General features: G+C 43.7%; 1 protein-coding gene across 1 annotated transcript; it reads left to right on the top strand.

The window, feature by feature from the left end:
* Positions 1-9,459: 9,459 nt before the first annotated feature.
* LOC105179798 (STOREKEEPER protein-like) lies at positions 9,460-10,074 on the top strand. Its single transcript, XM_011103432.1, has one exon. The coding sequence runs from the start codon at positions 9,460-9,462 to the stop codon at positions 10,072-10,074; it is 615 nt and encodes a 204-aa protein (XP_011101734.1).
* The last annotated feature ends 3,206 nt before the right edge of the window (positions 10,075-13,280 follow it).

The following is a 13,280-nucleotide window of genomic DNA, read 5'->3' as shown; positions in this document are numbered from 1 at the left end:
ATTTCCTGCACTAGACAATAGAAAAGCTGAAATTTGCACCTCAGGAGGCGTAACGTCCCCCTGAGCAATCTAAACAACAGAAAGCAACCCCTGAGCAATCTAAACAACAGAAAGCAAATAACAAAGCAGTAACAAAGCAATAAAAGGCCTACACCTAGAACTCTAAGGCTGTTGGTTGTCCAGCATCTGTCGATGGAGGCTGAGTGGTCGGCTATGTAGAACGGTTGAGTGGCCGAAGTGCGCGTGAAGGGGGCCTAGTGTGCGGGCGGCCCTTGACATTCTCCCCCACCTGAGATAGTAACGTCCCCGGCGCTACGGAAGCATGGTACGCTTCGACAAGAGGTAGAAACGCCTTTAGGTTCGTCACTCGCTCCCAAGTGTTCTCCTCGCTGCTGTATCCCCTCCATTTCACCAAGTACTCTGTGTGGTCTCTCTTCGCGGTACTCGTTACTCGGTGATTTAGGATTGCTTCAGTCACCTTCTCCTTCATCTTCTTCAATTCAAGTTGTGGGCGGCTGGGTTGATTGCGGATGTCGTCTTCCTTATCTGCTGAATACTTCTTCAATTGACTCACATGGAAGACGTTGTGGATCATCCACCAGGGCGGTAACTCTACCTTGTACGCCACCGTCCCAATGCGCCTAAGGACAGGCAAAGGACCAACATACTTCTGCATCAACCGAGGATCTCTCCCCCTTGATGACTTTGACAATCTAGGATCCGGGACCTTCACCAGCACCAGGTCTCTTGCATTGAACTCGATGAAGTGGCGATTCTGATCTGCATATTTCTTCATCCGCTTCTTAGCTGTCTCCAGGCAACTTCTAGCGATATCAACATTCTGCTTCCACCCCTGGGAGAAACTTCGGGCAAGAGGGGATCTCACACTTTATAGGGTGTCAAGAGTGTGAGGAAGGAGCGGCTGTTGCCCAGTTACGATTTCAAAAGCGCTCTTATTGGTCAAAGAGCTCTTTTGAGCATTGAAACACAGCTGAGCGACATCCAGGAGCTTCACCCAATCCTTCTGCGTACCTCGCACAAAGTGCAGAAGGTAGTCCTCCAACATAGAATTAAAGCGTTCTGTCTGACCATCGGACTTTGGATGGTAGCTTGAGCTCATGGAAAGTGTGGACCCGAGGAGTTTGAACAGCTCGGTCCAGAAGACGCCAGTGAAACGGGAGTCTCATGGAAAGTGTGGACCCGAGGAGTTTGAACAGCTCGGTCCAGAAGACGCCAGTGAAACGGGAGTCTCGATCACTGACAATATCTTTTGGCAGTCCCCACTACTTGACGATGTGCTTGAAGAAGAGATGAGCCGTCCCTTCTGCCGTAACATGCTTGGGTGCTGCGATAAATGTAGCATATTTTGACAAACGATCTACCACGACGATAATAGAGCCTAAGTCCCCGACCTTAGGCAATCCAGAGATGTAATCCATGGAGACGCTCTCCCATGGACGCTTTGGGATGGGAAGTGGTTGCAGCAGACCGGCCTTCTTCTGATGGTCTGCTTTGTCCTGCTGACAAATCAAACAAGTGCGGACATACGTCTCGACATCGTCCCGCATCTGTGGCCAAAAGTAGGCCCTCTGCACCAAGGCATACGTGCGCTCCTGTCCCTGGTGTCCCGCCCAAAGAGTGTCGTGGCATTCCGAAAAGAGTGATTTCCATAAGTCCCCGCCTCTCGGAACATATACGCGGTTTTCCTTGGTCATCAGCAACCCATCGTCGATCCAAAACTGCCGAGCCTTGCCCTGCTCGACAAGCCGAATCAGGCCTTGCGCTGCGGGATCCCTCGATAGTAACTCCCGCACCTGATCCTTCACGGAGATAGCAGCCGCACTAGAGGAGAGCGCTGCTATCGACTCCAAGTTCACGAAATCCGCCCTGCGGCTCAAGGCGTCTGCTACGTGGTTGCTGGAGCCGGCCCGGTACTCCAACACGAAGTGAAACTCTGACAACAACTCCTGCCAACGTGCCTGCCTTCTGGTCAGCTTCAGCTCTGACATGAAATGACTCACTGCAGTGTTATCCGTCCTGACCACGAAGGGAGAGCCTAGCAAATAGTGCCGCCATAGTCGAACGCAATGAACTACGGCCAACAACTCCTTCTCGTGCACTGAATAACGTCGTTCAGCATCCTTCAACTTTCTACTCTTAAAGGCAACTGGATGGCCATCTTGCATCAGAACTCCTCCTAAAGCAAAATCTGAAGCGTTTGTCTCCACCACGAATGGCTTTGACATATCTGGTAAGGCTAACACAAGATCTGTCACCATCGCTCTCTTCAAATCATCGAAGGCTACTTGGCATTAGGGTGTCCAATTCCAAGTCTCTGTCTTCTTCAGTAAGTCGATCAAAGGTCGTACTATCGCGGAGTAGTCCTTCACGAAACGTCGATAATAATTCGTCAAGCCAAGAAATGAGCGCAAGTCATGAATATCGCTCAGCGGTCTCCACTCCTCGATAGCTTGTACTTTCTTGGGATCCATCCGAATGCGTCCTCTCTCCACGATGTGTCCCAAGAAACTGATAGTCTCCCCAGCAAACGAGCACTTCGACACCTTCACGTATAGCTCATGCTCGCGGAGTCTAGTCAGAACCTGCCGCAAGTGGTCCTCGTGCTCGACCAAAGTTCTGCTGTATATCACAATGTCGTCCAGGTACACCACCACAAACTCGTCAAGAAAACCGTGAAGTACCTGGTTCATCAAGGTGCTGAAGGTTGCGGGAGCGTTAGTTAGGCCAAAAAGCATGACAAGAAACTCGAAAGCTCCATATCTCGTGACAACTGTCGTCTTCGCCTCATCTCCCTCCTTGATTCGGACCTGCCAATAGCCCGACCTCAAGTCTATTTTCGTGAAGTAGTTCGCTCCACTCAAACGGTCGAAGCAATCTGCCACTAGCGGTATCGGGTACTTGTTCTTCACAGTGATCTTATTCAGCACCCGATAGTCACAACATAGGCGTAGGGAGCCGTCGGCCTTCTTCTGAAACAGGACCGACGCTCTGTACGGCGACTTAGCGGGTTTGATGATTCCGCTCTCCAACATATCCTTCAACTGCTTCTAAGCTCCACAAGCTCAGGTTGTGACATCCTGTACGATGCCCGGGCGGGCGGCCTCGTGCCAGGCACCAACTCAATCTTGTGATCCACTGCCCTCTTCGGCGGTAGCTTCCGAGGCAGCTCGTCTGACATCATGTCTTCAAACTCCATCAACAGTTTCTTGATGCCGCCCGGGATGGGCCCTGACACCTCTTCCATTTTATTAAAACAAAGAGTGCACAAGTAGGATGGTTCATTCCGCTTGCGACCCTTCTCAAACTGCATGGCCGACAAGTTCTTCTCTCCAGTATGTCCGGCCAAGGTAGGGATGACACACGGTTTCGCTCCCATCATCATCAGTGAATCGACATGGGGTAAGACTGCAGTGCGTGTATCCCGTAGAAATTCAAGCCCCAGGATAAGCTTGAAGTCGTCCATTACCACAACAGAAAGATTGGTCTTGCCCTCATAAGCACCAACCTTAATCAGCACAGACTTGGCTACACCGGCAATGGGTTGTGCAACCGAGTTGATCGCCTTCACACGCCCAACTCCCTTCTCCAGCACGAGCCCGAGTCTCGCCACTTCGGCGCTCTCAAGGTATGTGAGAGGGTCCAGTGTCAATCATGGCTCGAATCGGTTTGCCATGAATCTTCATATCAACGAACATCAACCCTTTCTTCCTAGGAATCTGGGGCTGAACTTCTTCTTCTTTCTTTTTCGGCTGTTCCACAGTAAGAGCCAGGACAGTCTTTTTCGCAAGGGGTGGCACAACTCTCTTCGCCGCCACCGTAGAGAATGTGTTGCACCATTGGGATACGGCCCCCAAGTTGTCCTCATCCTCCTCCGTGTCATTCTCGCCCCCTGCCTCTGCTTGTGGCTCAACACTCTTCGAAGATGACACCCAGGCTTGCAATGTACCTGATACCACTTGTCACAGTATCAGAGCTCATATTCCATTCGTCGACTGGAGGGTCTCGTCCTCCAGGTTCGCAACACACCTCGTCCCGTGAAGGCAACGAGGCTCTGAAACCACTTGTCACAGGCCTGCTAGTCTTCAATGCAGCGGAATGTCATTCTCATATATATTTGGCCTGTGCAGCCACAAAGATGCGAACCCACCTTCGTCCGGCCTTCACACACATTAGAGTTTCACGACAGTTCATGTGCTCGCTGAGGCTCTCGACATCCGTGCCTTTGCTTCTCGCACATAAGCTCGGAACCTGTCGATTCATTGCTCAATGGCAAGGAGCATCCTCGCTCCGCCTCAGCATTACGGCACTACGCTTGCGCCCGCAATGCCCATCTCTCGTCCCACATCACTCGGCACATCCTAGGCGCTCGCCCTCATCATGGCTGCCTTCCATGTCTCGCCCGAGTAGGACATCATCATAAGTCCGAGGCCCAATCGATATGCCGACACCTTGCCGCTCTCCCGCACGGCTATGCCCGACACGCCTTCTTGCCTTTCGGCTTTGGCTTATTCCATGAGTTGGATCACGAGGTCTTGTAATGCTTGCCTCGATCACCCATTCGCTCGAGAGGCGCTGCCCATGATAACTTGCAGCCCGCGGGGCAACCTAGCACACCACACGGAGCCTCTCGGCACAATTGGCGCCCAACGTAGGCCATACTGGCCCTATGCTGCCCGTCAGGTCTCCAAGCCCTTCGGGGACTCTAGCGCTCCGCTCACGAGCTGCCTAGAACCGGCTCTTGAAGGCCCCCATCATGCCCCCAAGAGATGCTCACTTTGTGCAGACGTCGTCTCATGCTACTGCCATCGTGCACGGGGAGGACCAGCTGATGCTCACCGTATCATGTCCCCCTTCTCCTCTGTGGTGTTCCTTGCCTGTTCTCTTGGGGCCTGTTCCTGTCTGAACCGCCCTGCGAACCATTCTAAGCGTGGGGCCTCTGGTCTCCCCCACCTCTGTTGAGGTTATTCCTAAACGATCTCATCCCACTCGGCTTACTCTGCACAGGACCAGACATCACCTGCCTATCCTTCCGAGTCTCTTGGTTGAAATCTGCCAGGCGCTCGACCGCTATAATAGCCGAGCTCAAATCAGTCACTCGTTGCCGCTGCAACTCATTTCTCGCCCACTGTTTCAAGCCTTCCATGAAAGTGAACAACTTGTCCGCCTCCGACATGTCTCGGATGTTCGGCATCAGCGCTGAGAAAGCTTTCACATATTCCCGCACGGAACCTGTATGTTCAAGCTTTCGCAATGCCCTCCTGGCATTGTACTCCACATTCTCGGGGAAGAACTGCTCTCTAATCGCCTCCCGTAAAAGAGCCCACGTATCGAGTTGTACTTGATGGGCCTGGATCTCCGCAAACTTGGTACACCACCACAGCTTTGCGTCACCAGTCAGGTACATGGTTGCTGTCGCAACCTTCCTTGCCTCGTCCCGCACGTCTGCTGCAAGGAAGTACTGTTCCATGTCGAAGAGGAAGTTCTCGACCTCCTTCGCATCACACTCACCGCTATAGGCCTTCGATTCTGGAATTCGAAGCCTAGCACCAGGGTCGTGAGCAACCATAGGCGTGCTACCCACTGCACACTGGAGCAAACCAATCTGAATGGACATTTGCTCCATGTCACGCCGCATATCGGCAATGCTGTCGCCTCCGAAGACGCTAGCCATCTCCTGAATCACGTGCCGACATTCGTCCAACTCCGAATTCAACACTGTGATCTCAGATTCTAGGGAAGAGACCTTCTCCTCCAATTCCGCCAACCGGGAGTGTCCGTCCTCCGGGTTCTCAGCTCTCTCGCTGGATGAAGCTGTGTGTCGCGGGCTTTCCGGATCTTGCCCCGATGCCTTCGCAGCAGTAGCAGTCGTATGCCTCGGCCCCATCTCGGCACGAGGCTCTGATACCACCTCTCACGAGGCGCCTATCGCAAAGCGCACCGTGTGGCTAGTAGTCCGCTAACTACGTCCGCCAATCTCCGCACACACCTCCGCTCGGCACTAACGCAGCACGCCGAAATATATCAGAGTAGGGAGGAACAATCACAAAACCGTAAATTGCACACGCGAATTCAGAAAACTAGATTGCATTGAACTGAAAAGTGCGTATACAATGATTAACGATGCTAGAGCAAGGGGTTCGCCTTGAGGGGGACTCTAACACGTCACTAAACCAAGCTTCTTGAACTCATTCTCCCCTATAATAGGCTTAAAAAAATAAATCCTATTTCCTACACTAGACAATAAAAAAGCTGAAATTTGCACCTCAGGAGGCGTAACGTCCCCCTGAGCAATCTAAACAACAGAAAGCAAATAACAAAGCAGTAACAAAGCAATAAAAGGCCTACACCTAGGACTCTAAGACTGTTGGTTGTGCAGCGTCTGTCGATGGAGGCTGAGTGGTCGGCCATGTAGAACGGTTGAGTGGGCAAAGTGCGCGTCAAGGGGGGCTAGTGTGCGGGCGGCCCTTGACACCCTATCAGTATGTGAAAGAGGTATCTCCTATGGACTCGAGAGTCTAAATGTTCACATGACAATTCACCTAGTTTCTAGGGTTATGGACCGTTGCTAGACGGCCACCCATGGTGAGGGGCTTTCTCAATTAAGGGTTAATCAAGAATTATTAATTTAGATTTAATTAATAATATTACTAGACACTAGCCCAAGTCTAGCCGAAGGAGAACCTAAAGAGTCACTCACAAATCACCGAAAAGGAAGAAGAAATTAATTTAGAATTATTCCACAAGTAATTGGATTACTCACAAAGAGAGATCCATTGGATGGAAAAGAGCCCAATAATAAATTAATGGCATCAATTTATATTGGATTTGTCCTTATAATTTAATAAGTTAAATCTTATTAAATAATAAGGATAATTTAGGCTTATGTATGTAATTAGATTAAATACAAGTTGGACTCAATTAAATAAATTTTTATTGAATTGTATTTAGATAAAAAAATTCATTGGGCTTGAATTTTTAAGAAAAAAATCGGCCAAGCCCTATTGCATTAAGCCCATGGAAAATTCTAGTGAAAGTGCACTTCTAGCCATTTTGGGGATCTCTTTATTTAGAATAAAGAGAAATAAGCCTTGTAGATAATAAAATGTATCTAGAAATATTCTTAATTATCGACAAGGTATATATATATGGAACATAATTATTTTGAAAATAATTATAATCATTTTTACACAACAAAAAGAATTCCCCTCCTCTTCCATGGTTCTCGGCCGTCCTCTCTCTTTTGCACTAAGGTGCAATTTTTCTTTTCTTCTTCTCTTCTATCAAAGAGAACGTAGAGATCCCAACTCCGGTGTAGTGTGGACGAATTAGAGGGCTGCTACGATTGAGCCTCAAGTGAAGAACATTTCAAGCGACCGTGAAAAACGAAAGTATCATTTTCACCCTTATGTTTTTTTATTTCTATGGATTTTATATCAGCCCCATATTAGTTTTTATTGTAGTACATCGAACGCCCGGAAACTCCAAGGGTACACCCTTTGGATTCGTTTAAATTTTGCATTTAAAATTTCGTTATTATGCATTTTATTTGTCAATCCCGCTAGAGCTTTTCGGGGCCGTACCACAGATCCCTTCTAGTGGTATCAGAGACCTGTTCGATGTAGGGGTCGATGGTTATGTGTTAACGTGCTTTTTACGGCTTTTGAAGCATGTTTCTATCGCTTTTCGTTTATTGGTTATCTGATGAAAATGGCTCGTTCATTATTTGCATTTATGGATGTTTAAAGCATGTGAAAAATTTAAAATTTTTTAGGGTTTATGCTTTATTTTGCTATTTTAAATTAAACACAAAAAAGAAAGAAAATTGCAGCATGAACTGTTGTTGTTGGCGCACAGTGCTCACACGGCCTGGCCCGCGCCCAGGTAAGGGAGCCTGCGCACAGCCTGGGCCGACACGGGCGCACTACGAACGCAGTAGACAGGGCGGGCGTGCAGGCATCGACATCAGCACGCACTGCAGGGCAGATAACCGATGGTGGGTTGTTTTTCGCTTTTTTTCAAAAATTTGATTTTCTTGAAATTTTCTTCATTATTAATTCTGTTGTTCTTTTTCATTTTTTGATAAAATTGAATTTTTCCAAAAATATTAAAATTACATAACTAATTAGATTTATTATATGCATTGGATGCACATATTTTCTATTATCTTTTAATTGCAAATTACAAATATGTGCTTTCTTTGTATAATTTATTTTCTAATATTGGATATCATGAATTATTGTATTACATAAGGTGTATACTTTGAAATGTATTAGTGGATGATCACAAAGCCCACGACCTTTTGTATGTTTATTGGTTGGAATGCTATCTTCTCTCTCCCTCTCGTTTTTAGGCTTGTAATAATAAGATTTGCTATCTCCCTCCTAATGTACTTCCCGCGATTTCTGATCGGGGTTTCTTTTTAAATATAATGAGAGTAGTATAGGAAATTTTCGTGAGGTTATTTTTAAGAAAGCCTAGGGAGAAGAAGGTCCATGGAGGAGGAGACCCACGAAAAAATTACAAGACTCATCTATATGTTGATGGTAAAATATTTTGTAATAACATAGGACCACCTTACTGACCATAAACTCACTGCGGGCTTAATGTGTTACATAAGTTGTTCATGATCATCCATCCATACATTTTAAAGTATACATTTCATGTAATACAACAATTCATGATATCCAATATCACAAAATAAATTATACGAAGAAAATATAGGTTCGTAATTTGCAATTAACGGACGGTAGAAAATATGTGCATCCAATGCACATAATAAATTTAATTAATTATACAACTTAAAATTTTTTAGAAAAATGAAATTTTATAAAAAATTAAAAAAATGCATAATTAATAATAAAAAAATTCAATAAACCAAATTTTCAAAAAACTATAAAAAAGGACTCGGCCGTCGCTCAGGCCTACAGCGCACGCTGTGGCAGCCTGGAGGGAAAAAGTTTGTTGGGAACTGAGCAGTTTCTTGCTGCCTTGCTGGCCTCTTCTGCTTCTCCTCAACCCCTCGCCTTCCACCCGTCCCTTTTTCTGTCGCTCAATCGCACGAATCGAAGTACAAAGCTCTCCCCACTACTCCACTCCTCCCACTTCTCTTCTGAAAATGAGGCCCCAGCGTCTGAGTTTCAGTGGAGATGGAGAAGGAGAAGACGAAGAAGATAAGCAACAAACTACTCACGAGGCAGACGAAGAAACCGATTCTGACTCAGACTCCAAAAGCGAAGAAGAGGAAAGCACAGCAGCAGTGCCTCCGAAGAAGACCAAGTTGAATCCACCGCGTGAAGAAGAAGGACCCGTATCTGGAAAAGAGGAGTCGGAGTGCTCTGCCGCAAAACCTAGCGTGTATTAGCGCACTAATGAGGGGGGGCCTGCTGGTGGTGGTGGTGGTGGAGCAGCCACTGGTGTGGCAGACTGTTGTATTGTGTCATGCTTAAAGGCCTCGCCGTTTTCTGGGCTGACGGGAGGAACAACAAGTGGACCGAGTTTTACAACTTCATCAAGGACAATCTCCAGCATCAGTTTACCAGAACTCAGGTGTCTGAGGAGATTCGTAGGCTCAAGGGCAAGTTTGAGAACAATTTTAAAAAAACTCGCGCCAATGGGGACTGGCTTGATTTCTTGGACGCCCATGAATCCGCTGTGTTTGATGTGTCGAAGACACTATGGGGTGAAGATAAATGCGAAGCTGGGGATAAACATGCTGAAAAAGAAAAGGAGACACCACAAAAGGGAGACAGAAGCAGATTCCAAAAGAAGAGAAAACGGGCTGGGAAAGAGCATGATGCAGACAAAGAGATAATGAAGAACCAAAAAAAAACGGGGAAGATTGACAAAGAGGAGTTTGCTTCTGCGTACCCACTCGTGGCATTGTCTTTGAATGAAAATGGATATCCCAACTTCATCAAGGAGAAATTCCTTTTGATTGGCAGAGAGAAGTTACAGGAGCTGGAAGAGAAGTGGAGGGATGTGAAAGCTGCAGAGCTTAGCCTGGAGCTTAAAAGGATTGATTTGATTAGGAGGGACTTGCACAATCTACTCTGAAGCAAATGAAGGATTTAAGAGACTTTTTGGCTTTTGAACAGGTTTAATATACTGTTGCTGTCCATCTTAGTGTTAGTTTTTAGTTGTTTCTGAATGTTGATATCAGTTATATATGCTGTTTTGTTGAGTTGATGTCTGTTTTTGTGGAAAATTAGATTTGATGGAGTCCTTTTTATGTCTTTGACAGAGTTCTTGTCTTCGAAATTTTAAAGCAGGTCTTCAGATTATTACATAAATTAGGTGCACTTGCCTGTTTGCACAATGAAGTCTTCATGTCATAACTAATAAAAGAGAATCAAGTCACAAGTTAGGAAGCAGATAAAATATTTGCCTCATAGGCAGCAGCAGCTGCACTTAGAATGCACAAATACTATGGCTAAGAATGTCATAAAGAATTCTTAACGAGTTCCCAAGGATGGAGAAAGGGCTAATGCTTCAGTCATACTAGATTATGATCCCAGGTTTACCAAACTACCTTTGGCTTATTAGTTCAGATAAGATTCCAATCTAATATTTCAGAGACAGTAAAAGGTTGAATGGTTAGACAAATTTTATTTTGTTGTTGCATAAGCCACAAACATATGGCCGGTTCTCTTTTTCCCCTTGGCTAAAATCATCTAGGGTGTATTTGGACAGAGAGATTTGGATTTGATGTAAGGATTTGGAGAATGGATTTCATGACAATATTATTAGGATGCAAATGCAATCTAATAGATAAGATCTATGGATACCAAGTTTAAACAAGCAGGTTACAAGCAGAACACAGGAGAAGTACATTAAGATGTTTGCATTCATATTCCTTTCACTAATTATGTTTTTATACAATGCATTGTCTCACATTCTAATCATGAAATATGGCATTGGAAGTCTCTAGTCTTGAATGATTACTCTTGCGGTAATTTCATGGCCCCAACATCCTTACTATAAATCCCATCTTGCTGCTGCTGGTGGCCCAAAGAGAAAATGAAGAAAAATAGTGTAAGTAAATAAGAAAAATAAAGAGAAGGGCAGGGGAACAAGAAGTTAAAGAATGAAACAGTTACATCCCAGAAACATATTTTTAGAGAATCAGCCAAAGCTCAGCTAAATCTTTTTATAAATGACCTATGCTATCCAAATAATCCACTCTTTAAAATGGATGAACCGGTTCTGACATAATGGAGATTTCTTATAATAGCTATATTTTACTATGTTGTATTGAAAAAGGAATACTTAATTAATGTTTGATCGAGAAATTGAAGAAATAAGCTCCATGAGTTTAAGACTTAAAAAACGCTAACTTTAAACATAGCTGAGCGAATAGAGATTTCCTCTGTAGTCTTAGTAGTTCTTAGCTGTTAGATGGCAACGTATCCTTCCATAAAAGGATCTATGGGAATTTGACATCAATTTGTTGTTTCAATTAATGTTTCAATTTGGTGTTTTCATAACGTCAATTCTAAATCACCTAGTGGTCCTAGACATGCACCATCCTCCAAGTTTTGTATCTAATAACAAGTAAGCATTTTTCAAGTGGTTATGTATCATATGTAATTTCTATTTTGTATCTAACCCTTTAGCATTTACATGTTCTTTTTGTGCCTTATTCAAGTCGACCAACCATTATGAAGGATGGTAAACAATGTCACATTGTCAAACTTGAACACTGCAATGCAATCTGAACAACTCAAGGATAAGGGGAAGAGAAAGAAGTAGACAAAACAGGGCACTTGTTTTTGTGTAGGATGTGAATTTTTATCATGACTAGCCAACATGAATATGTTGCCTTTTTGTAAAGCGAGAAAGATACTTGTTTGATGATTTGTTTTGCCACATTACAAATGTTGTGGATTTTTTGTACATGATGTGCTCTGTTTGGACAGATGACAAATTAAGAAACGTGTGAATGTTAACAACTTTTGTATAAATTATAATTCTAAATATCAATTAAGTTGGCACTTTTGACTGAATTGCAACTCTTTTTTGCTTCTTTTTTTGTTTCTGTCAGAGATAAAGAGAATAAATGGGGAAAAAATTGCAATTTTGGTCCCACTAGATAGATACTGTTGTAATTTTGGTCCCACACATTACGGGCTCAGCAATTTTGATCCCCTAGAAAGAAAAACTTTTGCACTTTTAGTCCTAACCCTGTTTAAACTGTTATGTGAGGGATGAAAACCCACTTTTGAAAGGTAAAAGGTGGTTGTTTATGGTTTGAAACTCACTAGACTTTTTGAAGGGAATTATATTCTATTATGTCACAATTTGAATGCATCTCACGATAAAATGACAAGTTTTTCCACTAAATTTTGCAAAAAGATAAGCTGCCCAGTTATGAAAGATAAAAAAAAATGTCTCTGCAATAAAATAAGCTGCACACTTGTGATAAATAAAAAAAATAAGGGTAAATTACATCAATAGTCCCTTAAGTTTGACATAATTACAAATACATTTCTATTAAATCAAAAATTATATTTTACCCTCCTTGAGGTTTGTCCCATCTAACATTTAACTCCACCGATAGATTTTCGGTGAATTTATCAAATATCCCTAATAAAATGTTTGACTATTATTTGACCAATTTTGAGACAAAAATGCCCTTTGGACCAAATTGTAATATTTTAAAATGTTAAGGGAGTTAAATGTTATGATCTCACATATTTTTTACTTAAATGTAATATTTTATTTTTTCTTTGCTAACCTAGCTATTTTTTGTCCATTGCAGGGATTATCTTATATATTAGAGTGAAGTAAATCCACACCTTTTGAGATTTAGTATAATTACAAATACATCCTTGTTAGGTAGGAAATTACATTATCCTCCTTGAGGTTTATAAAACATTAAAATGCTTGCAAAAAAAAATCTGCAATACAACGACACCCTTCATTTTTCTGGCAAAAAAATAAATAAATTTTTAAAAAAGACTAAAAATTCCTTAAACAAAACTTCATTACACTAGAAAAAAAAAAGGCGGAATTTGGGGCGGGTTTAGGAATAATTTTTTTTCTTTTGTATCTGCGAGCGGTTTTTGGAACGATTTTGGGACGGTTGGACATCCATCCTTATAAATGGTGTTACAAATACTTAGGAATAGTTCATGCAAGACCAATCCTATTTGGGATGGGCTCCGTAACATTATATGAAAAATCGTTCCTAGTATTAAATTTATCAAAAAAATTATTTTTTTAATTGGAACGGTTTTAACGAAATTTGGAACAGTTACTGT

This window comes from Sesamum indicum, unplaced genomic scaffold, assembly GCF_000512975.1.
Source record: "Sesamum indicum cultivar Zhongzhi No. 13 unplaced genomic scaffold, S_indicum_v1.0 scaffold00213, whole genome shotgun sequence".
Taxonomy (NCBI): domain Eukaryota; kingdom Viridiplantae; phylum Streptophyta; class Magnoliopsida; order Lamiales; family Pedaliaceae; genus Sesamum; species Sesamum indicum.
The sequence above is the reverse complement of the archived record's forward strand: the minus strand, read 5'-3'. Positions and strand labels throughout refer to the sequence as shown.